At 38.7% G+C, this 17401-nt stretch overlaps 1 protein-coding gene across 1 annotated transcript in view; it reads right to left on the bottom strand.

Moving 5' to 3' along the window:
- Positions 1-15842, bottom strand: part of LOC117390827 (apolipoprotein B-100-like) — a 57054-nt gene extending 41212 nt beyond the window's left edge. The window contains 10 exon segments of the mRNA XM_055231249.1: positions 248-395; positions 3040-3496; positions 4313-4389; positions 5051-5175; positions 7410-7547; positions 9404-9548; positions 11516-11661; positions 11762-11874; positions 14499-14537; positions 15788-15842. Coding sequence (XP_055087224.1) covers positions 248-395; positions 3040-3496; positions 4313-4389; positions 5051-5175; positions 7410-7547; positions 9404-9548; positions 11516-11661; positions 11762-11874; positions 14499-14537; positions 15788-15842 — 1443 coding nt within the window.
- Positions 15843-17401: the final 1559 nt, after the last annotated feature.

The raw sequence follows: 17401 nt of genomic DNA, 5'->3' as shown, positions 1-17401 counted from the left end.
AATGGATGGATGGATGTATATAGTGTATAATATATATATAGTGTGTGTGTAGAGATGAAGAATTTGCTCTATTATATATATAGATATATATATATATCTGTTCAAGCAATTACAATATATATATATATATATATATATATATATATATATATATATATATATATATATATATATATATATATATATATATATATATATATATATATATATATATATATATGTATTGTAATTGCTTGAACAGACTGACCCTCAGTACGAGGTAGGAGAGCTCTTGTGGGTTGCGTATTATATCAGGATCCATGTCTGGTCCCAGTTCGCCCGAGCACTCGTTCAACATTTCCTCCATGAAAACGGCCACATCTCTGATCTCTGGAGTAACGTCTCCTCGATAAAAACTACACAAACAGAAAGAAAATGGCGTTTTTGCATCTTCCATTTCATAATGTTTTATACAGAAGTAAAAAAAAGGTTAGCTTACTATTTGGAACCTTAGCTAAACACAAAATTTGCAGTAGCAGAAGTCAGGTGTATCCATGGGTTTGAGAGAGATGAAAAATTAGCTCTATAGTAATTAACAATTCAAAATTAATCGAATGGTGAATTCGAATGGTCAAACGTTTTGAAAATGTCACCTATAAACAGCAACAGACACTGTGAATGGATTAGTGTAAAGTGAGCAATCCAACTGTCAGCCTTTTGGTTATACGAGGATTTAATATTGCGATTAGATTAAAAAGTTTTATAATCCTGGACTGAAATATGAACTGATAAATAAATACAAGAATCTCATATGCTTCCGAACATATTTGTAGAGGTTTCAACTACAGCTACAAGAAGATTTCACTAGAAAAGACTCTTTTGTTCTTTCTAGAGGAAAATTCTATTATCTAGTTCTATTCTAAATTTTGTTATCTAATTATATATATATATATATATATATATATATATATATATATAATTTCATTTCAATTTCTTTTATTTTCGTAATGCCCAAAATCACAACAACAGTTGTCTCGAAGGGCGCTCATGTTTTGGTTGATGGGGGAAACCGGAGTACTCAGAGGAAACCCATCCAGACACGGGGAGAAACATGAAAAACTCCACACAGAAAGGCCTGGGCGACCCGGGGATCAAACCAAACCCTCTTGCTGTGAGGCATTATATATATATATATATATATATATATATATATATATATATATATATATATATATATATATATATATATATATATATATATATATATATATATATATATATATATATATATATATATATATATATATATATATATATATATATATATATATATATATTGGCCTGTAACATCTACCAAAGCATGAACATGCAAGGCTCACTGTGCAAATTGTTCTCAAAATGCATTAATTATAAATATGCTGCCAGCCTCTGAGCCGTAGTTCCTGTGTTGGCTTCTTGGTAACGCAGTATGCATCGTAGCAAAGTGACGGCTGATATTGTACTCTTTGAAAACCGCAACAGTTTCTTTGCATATTAGGCATACTTCCTTTTACGATGGAGTATAAGGGTCACTTAAATAAAAAAAATTATGCGGCCGCTACGAGAAAAAAAGTCGTAATATTACGAGAAAAAAGTCGTAATATTACGAGAAAAAAGTCGTATTTTTATGAGAATAGGCTGCTGTGCGTGAGTGAGTGACCAGTGCATTGTGTGTTATGGAGAATTTGGAGCATTTTGTTCAGATAAACTTTCAACTGGGGTGAAATACTCTGTCTTTTAGCCCTCCATCACCACACTATCATCAGTATAAGTACTTTGAAAGGACACTGCCAGCATTTGAGTTTGTTTAGTCAGAGGAACCAGACAGATTTGGAAGAAATTGATATATCTGAACAAAATACTCCAAATTCTTCATAACGTACTGGTCACTCATTCACGCACAGCAGCCTATATTCTCATAAAAAAACGAGTATATTACGACTTTTTTCTCGTAATATTGCGACTTTTTTTTCTCTCGTAATATTACAACTTTTTTTCTCGTAATATTACGACTTTTTCTGACTTCGACTTTATTCTCGTAAAATTACGACTTTAATGTCGAAATGCTACGACTTTATTCGAGATTTAAAAATTATTATTATTTAAGTGACCCTCATACTCCATCGTAGCCTTTCATCGGACTTCAGTGAAAAAATATTTTGTTGTCCACTCCGTATTAAACACTCGGCGCTCACTATCCACTTTTCTTTGCAGAAGGGTTGATAAGAGAATAAGTGAACAAGGTTGACCCTAACCTCTGACCTCTGACCCCTAACACACCTGCAGCTCCCTGTTCACTGTCTGATCTTTAAATATTTATTCATTTTAGTGTGACTTGGCAAAAACCTTATAGAGATAAAACTGGATAGGAAGTAATGATGGTAAAAGTGAGGTTGCCGGATGCTGTTGTCCACAGAGCCAACGGCAATTTTGATATATAGAGCAGCCTTAGTTTGGAGTTAAGTTAATATAATCATTTTTTAAATATATAATTTCACTCATTCAGCCATATTGCTCCAAGTATTTAAGTTTAAGCTCATTTAATTACACAAATAAACTCTGTAATTTTGACCTTTTGAAAAACTTCCCATATTAAGTCAATAGGTCAATACTTCAAATCCAACCAGAGCAAAAGTCCTAGAGAAGGGGTGTCCAATCTATAGCCCAGGGGCCAAATGCGGCCCTCAGACTTGTTTTTATTGGCCTTCTGCTAAACAGGCCCAATTCATCATAAGCAGAACTTTTAACAGCAAATAAAACTATTTCTACCACCATATCCTCAAACATCACATTGCATTGTGATACAGACCTAAAATGAATGTGTTGCGAGCCTTATTAATATACAGCGGGTCTGTCAAAGCTGTGTATAAAGCACCGCACTGCATTGATCATTGGTCTGTGGCCCTCCGCTTTGAATATGTTTTGAGATGTGGCCCTCGATAAAAAAAAGTTTGGGTACCTCTGTCCTAGAGAATGCTCTCCACATATTGAGAACCATAGTAATATTAATATAGCACTTACTTCTTCACACTATATCCCAGTGCATACATGATCCCTTTGCTCTGTCTGTATTGTGCCATACTGAGCATGTCTCGTAGTTGAGTTGAAGTAGGGTCTGTCTTCAAACCCAGAGCGTAAACAAAAGCATCGACTTCAGCAGAAACCCCATGGATTTTCCATATGGACTGGAGCATAGCGCTGGTACATTCAGCCGTCCCACATTGGAATAAGGCCTGCCATGTGACCCAAGTAGAAATATCCAGCATTTCGGTAACAGTTTCACTCAAAGTCTCATTTCGGAGGGCTCTCATGGTGGAGACGAGATTGTAGAAAAGACTGGGTCTCTTTTGGTTTTGTTCATTACCAGACAGAGCCAAAAGTTCATTCAAAATATTCACTGCAGTTTCCTTAGTTTGGATGGCAGATTTGTCATCAGGGTCGGCAAAGTACAGCGGCTGGCCCTGTGTGCTGGTCAAGTCTGAAAAATATCAGAAATTAAACATTTAAACATCCCCCCCACACACACACACACACCATATATATTTTAATGGGTTATCATGTTATTGATACCCCCTGGGGGGATGTGATGGTACCAATCCACACATTAGCAAACACAGCCTTTTTGATTGTCTGGAAACTGACAATCAAAAAGGTGGACTCTTTAAAGAACACATTTTCTCAAGCCTATGATCAATCCGAGCGTTCATGGTCCTGTTTAGGAGTTTGATTTTCAACAAAAAAAGTGTGACAAACTGAAAAACTGCTGGCTAATGCTAATGCTAGCGTGTGAGTGTAATGTTATTTGAAAGGGACTTAGCAGCACAAATCAGCTCACCTGTTGTAGTTCAGATAAATCAGTTCTTACTTCTTAAAACAAAGCTCAGATTAAAGTCTAACTTCAGTAACTTCAGACAGAGCAGTGCCTACAGTTAACTTCACCCCCCATGTTGATGACATCAGCTGCAAAGCATCTATATTAGAATTTAGAAGTTTTTTATGTTATATAAATTATGTATGATTTATGTATATACAATGGTTGTATTTCCAAAAATAAGAAATTTACAGTTTAATTTGAATTCACTATAACAACCAAAAAACAATTCAAAGTAGAAGTAGATTATTATGTCATAATTCCAGATGGAGGGAAGGGGCCCGTGTAACTCTCTCTGGGAGATTCACTGTTTTTGAAAGAAATGTCCAAACAAGTTCATGTAGCCAGTGCCAAACCAAATCATGGGTTTGACACTGGCTCCATAAACTTGCCACAACAGGTAAACCACATGGTAGAACTCACCAAAGATTCGGTTGTTGATCCGTTTTGAATTTTGAAAGGTCAGCTCTTGTGTAATCACAGATGACATGCCATTGTCCCTGCAAAACAAATATAAAGTGAAGCAATAGACAAACAAACAGGACAAGATTTAAACTGAACAGCAAGATTTTATTTCAACTTTTTTTCTTAAAACTAGTGTGTAACTTTTCTGGTAGTGGGTTTGCCAATGGAATGTTCTGCAGTATAGTATTAAACCTGTCCTGTCAGTCTCCAAGTTACAAGTCAGATCTGTGGAGAGGCAAGCCCACACTCAGTAAGAATACTTTTCATTGTATTATTTTGAGCTACAACACAAAATGTAATTGAATAAATGCAAAATATATGAGTTTAAAGACACACAGTGGAACACTTCAAGTAAAGCAATAACACCTACATGGAGACAAAGGTTACATACTGCACCTTTAACTAATTCACTATCCATTCACACTCTCTCCCTCCTGCTTTATCCTGCCACTCAGGTACAACCCCATCACCACCGCAGCAGCAGAACTATCAGCTTCTTCAGCCTCTCTACCTCCTCTTAACCACCGCCACTTCCTAAGATGGAATATTTTCCCCAACAACTCTTGCTGGCATCGCTCCTTGCCAGGGTTTATGCACTAAAGTCGTAGTTGACTACGGTCAATACATATTTTTGTCCAGGTTCCAAGTGTCTCTGGGTTGAACTGTGTAAACGTTTGGTGGTAGATTAATGCTTACTGGTGTGAGAATGGGAGATACACATGTTTTTCAGTGCACTGGACAGACGTGATGTGTTTCCCCTTGTTGTCAAATTGGTAGTTGCATTCTTGGCTGCTGGTGATGAGTTTAGACAAGGGGTAGTGCTGAAAGTAAAGGATACACAAGTATTAAACAATAATGAGTGTTCTGATGATGTAAAGTTGTTGTTTAAATCATATTGTACACCACTGTACACTGCCCCCCTCTGCACTCATTATAAAAAAGCCAGTCTCCAAAGGCTGCAGGTGGATTATAATGACGCTTTACAGGGGCTCTTGAGGTAGCTGCGATGGACTGGTGCGACTGACATGTTTATCACTGAACGAGTGAACACTTTGCTGTACTAAGAACTTTAATGTACAGTTTTATGTGAATGTTGTTATGCTGAATAAGTCAGAAAATGAAATAATAATGTCACTCACAAACATAAGATTCAGTGCAATCCACTATCAGTCCAAGATGTGGAGACACTGGTGTGGTTGTCTTTTTAAAACATACATGTGTACTGTTTGTACTGTCACTGTCCTTGTCTGTTTTAAAAATGGACCATGAGTCCAGAATAAAGATGAATTGAAAATGAATTGAATGAACAGTGAATATATGGTACAGAGGAGGGACAGTGACTATATGGTACAAAAGAGGGACAGTGATTATATGGTACAGAGGAGGGACAGTGCGTATATGGTACAGAGGAGGGACAGTGCGTATATGGTACAGAGAAGGGACAGTAAATTTACGGTGGAGAGGAGGAACAGTGACTATGTGGTACAGAGGAAGGACAGTCACTATATGGTACAGAGGAGTGGCAGTGACTATATGGTACAGAGGAGGGACAATGAATATATAGTACAGAGGAGGAACAGTGAATATATGGTAGAGTGTCTGTGTAATCCCTCAGTCATCCAGGTCTGATCGATAACAAAAGACAAAGTTTAAATCTGTCAACTGGACAAATCTTGTAGGAGTGAAGACGTTTTGCTGCTCATCCAAGCCACTTCTTCAATTCTGGTCCGATTACTGCCAGACACTGCCTTATATCTAGCTGAAGGGAGGGGCTACCTACACTGAAACTGTAAACAGCTATTACAATTACAATTTCAGCCTAACAAGCCTATTCAACCTTTAACAACCCTGCTATTGTTCTCTTTGTTTTGGGTCTGAGGATGGAGTTATAGATGTGGGAGAAATTATGTCTCAGGCTCCCTTTCCTGTTTAAGGAAGGATTGTCTTTCCAAACAAAAATAGCCTCTTTAACTCCCGTCTCAAACCATTTCTTTTCTCTGGCTAAGATCTGAACCTCATTATCTTCAAAGGAGTGATTAGTGTATTTGAGATGGAGATGTACAGCAGACATGGTACATACTCTTATGGAGTGGCTGCTTAGTTTCTCCAGTGTAACACTCACTGCACTCTTCACTACACTGAGTGGAGCAGACCACGTTACTTTGTTTATGGCTTGTGGTTTTGTCCTTTGGGTGGACCAGCTTCTGTCTTAAAGTGTTTGTAGGTTTGTAAAAGACAGGAATCTCCAACTGTCTGAAAATTCTCTGAAGCTTTACAGACACACCCGCTGTGTAAGGAAAAGTTACACTTTTCCTTCTAGGTTCAGATTCCCTGTTGTCCTGTTTTTTGGCTCTCTTAGATCTATTGAAGGCCCATTTTGGATATCCACAAGCCAAGAGGACTTTCTCCACGTGCTGCTCTTCCTTCACTTTTCCCTCTGTGTTTGTGGGGTGTAGAGCTCTGCATTGTAGAGTATGGATAACTCTGAGTTTGTGCTGCAGTGGATGGTGTGAATCAAACCGCAGGTATTGGTGAGTGTCTGGGGGTTTCCTGAAGACTTCTACCTGGAGACACCGGTACGGTGAATAAATGGTACAGAGGAGGCACAGTGAATACATGGTGCAGAGGAGAGACAGCGAATATATGGTGCAGAGGAGGGACAGTGAATATATGCTGTAGAGGAGGAACAGTGAATATATAGTACAGAGGTTGGACAGTGAGTATATGGTGCAGAAAAGGGACAGTGAATATATGGTACAGAGGAGGGACAGTGAATATATGGTGTAGAGGAGGAACAAGGAATATACAGTACAGAGGTTGGACAGTGAGTATATGGTGCAGAAAAGGCACAGTGAATATATGGTGCAGAGGAGGAACAGTGAATATATGGTACAGAGGAGGGACAGTAACTATATGGTGCAGAGAGGAACAGTTTATATATGGGAAGAAGGATGTTGAAGACACAGGAGGCCTAGAGGAAGCCCAGAGAAGAGGTTTGTGGGTTGGTGATGCAAAAGAGAGGGTCAGTGTGGTAGAACAGTCTGAAATATTTCACCAGATTCTTTAGAAGGGCCAAAGGGCTGTCTGTGAGTTTCCTTCCGTAGAATTGGTTACACTGGGAGAGGTCTCGAGTCACGCTGACGTCTGCTCCATTCACCTGATGAGCTGTGCGGCACTGACCATGAACTGTGCTCTGGAAAAGAACGAGCAACGAGAAAAGAAAGAATTCAAGTCAGGACATGTGTAAAGTGTTGTTTATATATATATGTGTGTGTGTGTGTGTGTGTGTATCTGTGTAAACCCTCAGTCGTCCAGGTCTGATCCATAGCAAAAGATGAAGTTAAAATCTGTCAACAGGACAAATCGTTGTAAGTGTGTAGACGTTTCACTGCTCATCCAAGCTGCTTCTTCAGTTCTGGTCAGATTGCTGGTGGCCACTGCCTTATATCTGTCTGAAGAGAGGGGCTAACTACACTGAAACTGTAAACATTCTTCCTCAGGCCCCCATTCCTTAAACAGAAAAGGGGGCCTGAGACATAACCTCTCCCCCATCTATAACACCATCCTCAGACCCAGAACAATGAAAACAATAGCAGGGTCGTTAAGGGCTGAATAGGGTAGTAGACAATCGATGTTTACAGTTTTAGTGTAGTTAGCCCCTCCCTTCAGATAGATATAAGGCAGTGGCCACCAGTAGTCAGACCAGAACTGAAGAAGAAGAACTTGGATGAGCAGCAAAACGTCTTCACTCTTACAACAATTTGTCCAGTTGACAGATTTTAACTTCTGTTTTTGCTATAAATGTGTGTGTTTGTGTATATGTGTGTGTGTGTGTGGGGGTGTGTGTGTGTGTGTGGGGGGGGGGGGGGGGGGGGGGGGGGGGGGGTGTGCGCATGTCTAAACAGTAAAATTCCATTCAGTGCACGGTGAGCAAACTCTAGGGGGAGCTTTCACATTTGAGATAAGACGGAATAAAATGATAAACTAATGCAAGAGTCCTATGAATCAGCACATGTTTGTCGAGTCTAATCTTACAAAGAATGAGAATGTATTTACCCACTTAAACTCTCATCTGTAACTGTAAAGATGAGCCAGCCTGTTTCTCACCACTAGATGCTGTCTACATTACTGCTGTGTGATAGTGTGCCAGCTTTGTCCTGACAGGAGCAGAGAGTGTAGTTGAGTCTGAACAAAGGCCACAAGTCTCATTGATAAAGTGTGTGTAGCCTATGTACAAAAGTGTTTGTGTGTTTGCGTATGAGACTTTCTACCTTACGTTTGTGAGCTATAAAAAGACAACTTAACATGAAGCAGCCTGGTCCAAAAACTCTGAAAACTCTGAGCTTCAGAGAAGTTTGTGGAAGTTTGTGTTTTGATAAAAAATTCCCCATAAAGTTTCATAAACCCATAGACTGTGTAAAGAAGTGGAATAAGTGAGTGTGATGTCACCCACAGCGTTCGGCTTTAAATGAAGCTCATCGAGGCTAGCAATTATTGGGGCCAATTTAGAGCCAAGTTTCGTATTTGGAATTCCAAGTGTGAGTATCATAGCAACCAAAGAGCCAATCTTGAGCAAAGCTGCGCTTGAACCGCTAGTTTTGGCAGCAACCCTGTCAATCAGACCTGCTGCTAACGCTAGCGGGATTGACCTCAGGGAAAGAAGGTGCCTGACTTGTCTCTTATTAATGTTCATATCTTGATTTACAGACACAATAGTGAAATAACGGGTTAATAGCGGGTTAATACGAACATTTTAAGACCAAAATGACGAGTCTGACAGCAGCAGTTACAGAGAGAGGTGCCACAATTTTCTAATGTGAAGTGAAGTTGATGAAGCCAGAACTGTGCCCATGATCATGTCTTATTTTGGAACGCAGAGGCTAGCAGGTTAGCTATATTCACTTATATAAAGAGTGTATGCATAAACCCTAGACGAGGGAACAGGTTTCACATCTGCCATCTACTGGTTACAAAAAAATCTAACAAACTTACAGATGGTAGCTTTAATTGCTTTGATATTTTTATTACATTGAAATGACGTGTACTGACCATGACACTGGTGCTTTCCTCTGTGCTCGGGGACAGGAGTGCGGACACGATTCCTCTTTTGATGTTGAGGATATTCACCGGTTCATTGTCTGCAGAGAACACTTCCATGTCCTGAGCGTTCTCCACTGTGAATTTCAGAGGATTCCTGAAAACAACACAACAACTTTATGAGCATTTTAACATAAAAAACAGGGGTCAAACCTTTTTAAAAATTAAATATTAACTGTATTTCTACTCAAATTTCCTTCAGTGTCCCTCACCAAACCACAATGCTGCCATATGGTTGGTCCAGTTGGTTCATTGGTGAAAGCCTTGCATGATGAATCATTTCTTTTTTTGGTAGCACTTTAAAATAGGGTCCGGGTCTTATTAGCTACTTACAGTGGTACTTAGTAGATACTTGACTGGTGATTACAGTGGTAGTTACTGTGGTAGTTACTGTGATACTTGAGGTGGTAATTTTGTTTGCCAGTATGTCATATGTCTAATGATAGCATATTCTTTAATATTGTGTATTAAATCTTTTTTCTAACACCACCACTACACCATATCACTATACCCCTCAATAGATAACATTGTAACTAACACTATAATTAACCATTCACTTAATATGACATATTACTGTAAGTACTATTTCTTGGACCTCTATAAGTACCGCTTTAAGTACCACAAAGTACCACTATTAGTTATACATTATAAGTCCCAGCCAACGTACCGGTAAGTATCAGTATGATTACTAGCAAAAGTACCACCACAAGTACCAAAGGAACTACCACAATAACTACCATTGTAACTACCACCATAATTACCAGTCAAGTATCTGCCAACTACCACTGTAAGTGAAGTGAACTCATAAGTCCCGGACCCTATTTTAAAGTGCTACCCATTTTGTTTTTTTCATTTCATTTATTTACAATGAATACAACACATGAATGAATAGGAGCATGAAGAAGATCATGATTATTATATGCCCCTTTTAACAAACAGAATCTACACTGCCTAAAAAAAAAAAAAAAAAAGAAATTGCCACCTGGAACTAGGCAAATAGGTATGAGCCTCCTCCAGTTGGTCAGGTCAAGGTTCAGCACCAGTCTGTGCTCAAAGAATGAGGTCAGCTACCTGACTACCTGAATATACTGAATGACCAGGTTATTCCATCATAGGATTTTTTCTTCCCTAAGGGCACGGGCATATTCCAAGATGACAATGGATTCATTGGGTTCAAATTGTGAAAGAGTGGTTCAGGGAGCATGAGACATCATTTTCACACATGGATTGTCAACCACTGAGTCCAGACTTTAACCCCATTGAGAATCTTTGTGATGTGCTGGAGAAGCCTTTGCCTTTTTAATGCAACACTGGATGGAAATAAATCTTGTGACATTGCAGAAGCTTGAACAATGCCATAGTGAATGCATTCCATAATCAAAGCTAAAGGCGGTGTGACTGATCATTTAGATGGTCAGCTGTCATTCATAACATAAGGTCACTACTCAGCCAAAAACTATTTTCCTTAATACATATCCTCCAACAGCCTCGCTCCAGATAGGCTCTTTGGTAGCTATGATACTCGTGGTCAGGATTCCAAATATGGCTCCAAATTGGCCCCTATAACTGCTAGCCTTGATGAGCTTCATTTAACTAGAGTGAACTCTATGGGTGATGTCCACTTCTTTATACAGACTATGGTGATCATTATTCTGTTGAGTATTCATTCTCTATGATAATTATGACAGCCTGAAGTAAATGGCAGATTGAAGCTCTCTCTCCTCTCTTTTTCCCTTCCTTCACCTCTATCCTAACCTCTCATCTGTCTGTTTCTTTCTCTCTCTCTTTTTGGAACACTAAATTTGATTAAGAATAGGTAGATTGACCACGACCAACACTCTCACACACACACACACACACACCACAATGAAATTAGGCAAGGTGGACGAAGTGTCTTGCCAAAGGACACAACAACACAACTTGGTCTGACCTTCAGGTTGGGGGATCATGGCTCAACCCGACCAACTAAAGCAGTCTCTGGATTTAACTGTTAAATGTTGAGCTTCATAGCAACTCTTCTCCTCTTTCATCAGTCATGTGTGTTTGAAAACAAAATCTACTGACTTTTCCATAGCTGCCTTGAAAGCATCAGATCCGGGTGCGGGGGAGTAGACCGGCACCCCTTGTGGGTCCATGACTGAAACTTCACTCAATGTACAGTCTGTGGTGTGCATGACGAAACTGCACGCCTGGGGGACTTCAATCTCTACCTGAAGATACCAGATTCAGACATGAAAACTGGGTTAAGGGGGTAAAAGTTCAGATAAGATTATTGTGTTATCAGGAGCAGACCGGGCAGCAGTCACGTACCTTACATGTAACTTTGGGTCCATTTCTTAAGTTGGCAGTGCCCACGACACCATTTCTGCTCTCAGTGCTGTACTGGTATAAATACTTCCTATAGGTTTTGAATCTGGAGACCACTGTAATAAAAATGTTAAATGGTTAAACATGGGACCAAGTCTACAGTGGACCCTCGCTATATCACGGTTCACCTTTCGCAGTCTTGTTGTTTCGCGGATTTTTCCAGTGCAATTCTAAACGCTTTTTTACATTGTATGAACGCGCATTGGGTTTCTGCATCCTGACCGGCCAAGGGACTGTAGACCACCGTCAATCGATCTTCTCTGTGCCAATCTCCTGAATAGTACAGAATGCGTTCAGCCAAATTTATATAAATGTTAGATCGACACTACAGCGGAGCGGCGCCAGGACGAAGATGCACGGTCAGAGGAACTGTGAAATACACGCGAGTCATATTTAGAGATTAAATAAGAGAGAAATATGAGAAAATGTTAATGCCTGTCTGACAAAAGTATATAAAGTGTGTGGTGAGGGGTTTTACAGCGGTAAAACATATATAATAATTGTAAAAAATAAAGCTTTCTACTTCATGGGTTATTTTTGGAACGTAACCCCGTCATAAACGAGGGACCTGGTCTAAACCAGGACTACTTCAGGATCAAAAGATTGACCATTTACAAGATATTTTCTTTTGAATTATTAATTGCTATAGCAACTGTCTTAACTTTTAATCATTCTTGAACCATGTAGATGGATAAACCTTTCTGTGGTTTAGGTTCATAAGATAGAGGGTTCCTCATTTGTCTGTTAAGCAAAACTTTGCGCAAAATAAATTCTATAGACAACATTTTCAGGACTTTTTCCCAATCAAATTTTTGTTTTAAATTGTGAATTGCTATGGCAACAGTCCTAATTTTTCTTCATGCTTTCTTAATGACTGTTTCCAAATTATTTTTATCAATTGTGGGGTCTAGCAAGTCTCTGGTGCAAGCTAAAGGGCCGTACTGTAGAATATTCCATGCAAAGCAAGAATATCTCCATGGAGATGCTCCGCCAGAAAAAGTTACACAGTGCACCTTTAACATAGGTATTCATTTATGTCCATGTTTCTGAAAATGTCCAACTTCCACATCACCAGCTAACAGTCGACCCTCGAACCTTGAACTAAAGCGGAGCTAAATCATGCAGCTTGCGTTAAACACATTGTGGCCGTCAGCACAGAGTCCAGAGACTGGCTGTATCTACACAAAACAGGTCACATTTTATTGGTTTAGCAAAGTTAATATTGATCCCTCTCAGGTCAAAGCAGCAACAAAACATTCAGCACTTTTTAAGTATAAGCATGCTCATCTTTTTAGCATAGCAGCAACATGTTTACTGTATTATATGAGCCTATATGAAATGTAGCAATGTACGCAACATAAAATATATATCATGCCACATTTTTCCATTTAATAATTTGATATACTGCCTGGCCAAAAAAAAAGTCGCCACCAAAAAAAAGAGGTCATACACTCTAACATTTGGTTGGTCTTCCTTTAGCTTTGATCACTGCACGCACTCACTGTGGCATTGTTCTTCTGCAAAGTCACAAGATTTATTTCCATCCAGTGTTGCTGGATGGAAATACTTCTAAATACTATTTTTCACCAAGCTCTTGCATTGATGATGTTAGAGTCTGACCGCTGCACAAAGCCTTCTCCAGCACATCCCAAAGATGCTCAATGGGATTAAGGTCTGGACTTGTGTGTAGGCAGCATGGTGGCTGAGTGGCAACACTCATGCCTCACAGCAAGAGGGTTTGGTTCGATCCCCGGGTCGCCCAGGCCTTTCTGTGTGGAGTTTTGCATGTTTCTCCCCGTGTCTGGATGGGTTTCCTCCGGGTACTCCGGTTTCCCCCATCAACCAAAACATGAACGCCCTTCGAGACAACTTTTGTTGTGATTTTGGGCGTTACAAAAATAAATAAATTGAATTGAATTGAATTGACTCTGTGGTGGCCATTCCATGTGTGGAAATGATGTCTCTTTGACAATTTGAGCCCGATGAATCCTGGCATTGTCATCTTGGAATATGTCCGTACCATCAGGGAAGAAAAAAATCCATTGACGGAATAATGTGGTCATTCAGTATATTCAGGTGTCAGCTGACCTCATTCTTTGACCACAGACTGTTGCTGAACCTAGACCTGACTCGTACCTATAGGCTCGTACCTATTTGCTTAGTTAAATCCAGGTGACGATTTTTTTTTTTTGTCAGTGTTGACAGTGTTGTTTTCAAAGCAAATAATTTTGAACTCATAATGACTTTATAATAATGACTTTCTGAAGATGTGAAGCAAGCCTCTACTTTGACAATGTTTAAATCCAGGCTCCAAAACAGTTCTGTGTTTTTATGACTGAAAGGGTTTTATTCTGTCTCTTCTCTTTTAATGTTACTTTTATGATGATTATTTAATTAATATTTATTATTTATGTTTTGATTTGTTGTATTGTGATTTTAATGTTTTTCTTATTCTGTAAAGCACTTTGTATTACTTTGTGTACGAACTGTGCTTTACAAATAAACTTGCCTTGCCTCAATTAATTGTATATCGTTGTAATTACATTCACACATTACAGTGTTCAACATTACATCAAAATTGGGACTAAACTATGACAAAAGCCCAGAACTAAACTTGGACTTGACCAGAACTGAACCAGAACTAAACCAGGACCAAAGCAGAACTTTGCTTGTAACTTACATTGACATGCTGCACTGGGTTCACTGTCACTGCCTTGTTCTGTGAAAATTAAAAGTAAAGATAAAAGAGTACTGTTACTTCAAAATCATATTACTATAACTATTTGAATTTCAATACAATATTTATCTATTTCGATTTTTTTCATTTAATTTTTCATGTATCTATTCCAAGCAGATTAATGAACACATTTAGTCTAGTTCACTTAATGCACTTTTTTTTTCCTCATTTAAGTTCAAAAAGGAAAGAGAAGAAGAAAATGTGTTAAATCCCACCTATGTATATCAGATCAAAGCATTATTTATTAGTAGAAATATAAAGTGATCCAAATTACTCAAGTAGGACTTTATCAGAATCAGAAGACTTTTATTGCCATCGTCTGTGAACACAGTTCACAAACTAGGGACTTACTGCCGTAATAAAGTGCAACATAAAAACACACTGAATAAATAAAAATACAAATAAGGGACAAAGCACAAAGTTAAAAAAGATTTGCTTAAAAATAAAATAGTATATAAAATAATAAGTAGAAAATATATACAACAGCAGCATAAGAACAACAGTGCAAACATGGCTTATTAAAGTGACCGGTATATAAAGTGTCCAGTTTTGTGCAGATATGATAAAGTGTTCATGAGACAAACGGCAGAGAGAAAGAAACCTAGAAGTCTGGACATAAGATCTGATTGAAGTTAGTATTATTGGAAAGACAAAACATAAAATATTGCACAAAATTTGGTAATTTCAAAGGCTAAGCCACGAAAATTTGAAAAAAAAAAAAAGATTCAAATCTGAAGGAACGGTGAGCTACCCAAAGGTTGCTTTCAAACTTTACAAAATTCTGTTTAGTAAATAATTAAGATAATTTCCAATTCCAAGAGATGTTATTGCATTGGCTAGAATATTTAAGTATGGCATTAAGCTCTCAAAAGTTGAAAACAGGCCTGGAAAATATATTTAAGCCATCAACTTTTCGAGGCAGTTACCAGGCTGCTCACACCATACGATGTTGTTACAGCTCTGTAGGCTTCTTCAGTTGAAGGTTTTTTCACTTTGTTCCTCAGAGCTGATAGTCAACCAAATGTACATAGCAACGAATATGACCACCACAGCAATTTTCCAAAACTAAAAACAATAAAAACATGTCTAACAAATCAAAATAGACCTCCAACGATAAAAGATGCCACCACTTACATTCCCAGTATCCAAAATGATGCAATATTATACCAGAAATTACCAACAGTTAGCATGCAATTTCAGGTAAATTAATACTACAGAACTCTGATACTTACGGGCCAATGCAAGCCCACTCAACAGCAGTATGATGCCCACCCTGTTGAACCCCATCATGGGCTGAATAATAATAATAATAATACAATCCCTGTCTCCCCCTTAACTCCTCTACTTTGAATTAAAAGACTAAAACTACTCTCAGATCTTTATAAAGCACTCTTTCAGTTGGCCCAGCCCCAAAGAAAGTCCAGACCAACACCATTACAAAGTCCAGGCCCTTGCTCCCTGTCAGTTCTGCTGCTACACTTTGAACACATTTAGGGGTGGGGGCGATAATCACAAAAAGAATATATTTTTACAGTTCATATAGAGGATTCATGCACATATTTAGGAGTAGTTTTGGACTCTCAGCTAAAATTCAAAAGTCATATAAAAAAAGAGGCCTGCATGATTAATAACAATCTCCTGTCGTATTCTGCAAAAAAACTCCAAACCCTGTAGTTCAGATCTGCTGATATGTTCCTGTGTGTCAGATAGCCTCCCTGTGTGTCAGATGCCCTCCCTGTGTCTGTCAGATGCCCTCTCTTTGTGCGTCAGATGCCCTCTGTGTGTCAGATGCCCTCCCAGTGTATGTCAGATGGCCTCTCTGTGTGTCACATGCCCTCCCCGTGTGGCAGTTGCCCTCCCTGTGTGTCACATGCCCTCCCTATGTCTCCATGGGGTCTTATTCTGCATAAAAACTGCTAATCCTGCTTCCTGATTAGATCTGTACAAAAATGAAACGTAAAGTGCAAGTGCAATCTCAAATTGTCTTTTACTATAGGGTTGTCAAAAGTATCAAAATGTCATAGCTTGTCGCCATGGAGATGTCCCATACTGTGGAACATTCCTTTAAAGGTGCTCATGGAGATGTTATTGGTTTGCATGGAATGCTTCACACTATCACACTAAAGTTATCAATCTTATATTTATTCAATTATTGTCATTTTCTTTTATTCACAAAAAATATTGCTGTTTGAAAACATTAACCCAGCAATCTCGCCGCTCCACAGAGCTGACCTGTATGACCTGTAACTGATGACACCGCCTGCTTGTGAGGTAGATTAAGGCCATGCTGTGGAATATTCTAGGCAATGCAATAACTTTCCATGGACATCTTGCCTGGAATGTTACACAGTATGGCTTTAATCTACCTCCAGGTTATTGCATTACCTAGAATATTCCACAGCATTAAGCTGTCAAAAGCTGAAAACAGGCCTGGAAAAATGCTTTTAGGCTGGATTTTCCTGACAGTTTCCAGGTTGCTCACACAGATGATGTTGTTACTGTTATGTAGGTTTGTTGCACTTTCTTTTTGCTTGTTCATGAAAAACGTAGAGTTCAGTTTGTTCTTCAGAGCTGATAGACAAAATGGGTCACAGCCAGAGGAGACGGAGGAATCTCAACAAGTGAACTTTGAAAGGACGTACAGCTGATGGACGATAAGAAAAGCAGATAGAAATATAACACATAGACAAGGGGTACACGGTTATCTAATGCAAGATTATATAAGATTATGTTATGAGTTAAGACAATAAAAACTTACAGTGCAGTTTGGAAATATGTATTAAAAGAAATAAGCAGTAAAATAAATAAGCAGTAAAAGGCAAGGCAAGGGCAAGGGCAAGTTTATT

This window comes from Periophthalmus magnuspinnatus, chromosome 22, assembly GCF_009829125.3.
Source record: "Periophthalmus magnuspinnatus isolate fPerMag1 chromosome 22, fPerMag1.2.pri, whole genome shotgun sequence".
In the NCBI taxonomy this organism is placed as follows: Eukaryota; Metazoa; Chordata; class Actinopteri; order Gobiiformes; family Gobiidae; genus Periophthalmus; species Periophthalmus magnuspinnatus.
The sequence above is the reverse complement of the archived record's forward strand: the minus strand, read 5'-3'. Positions and strand labels throughout refer to the sequence as shown.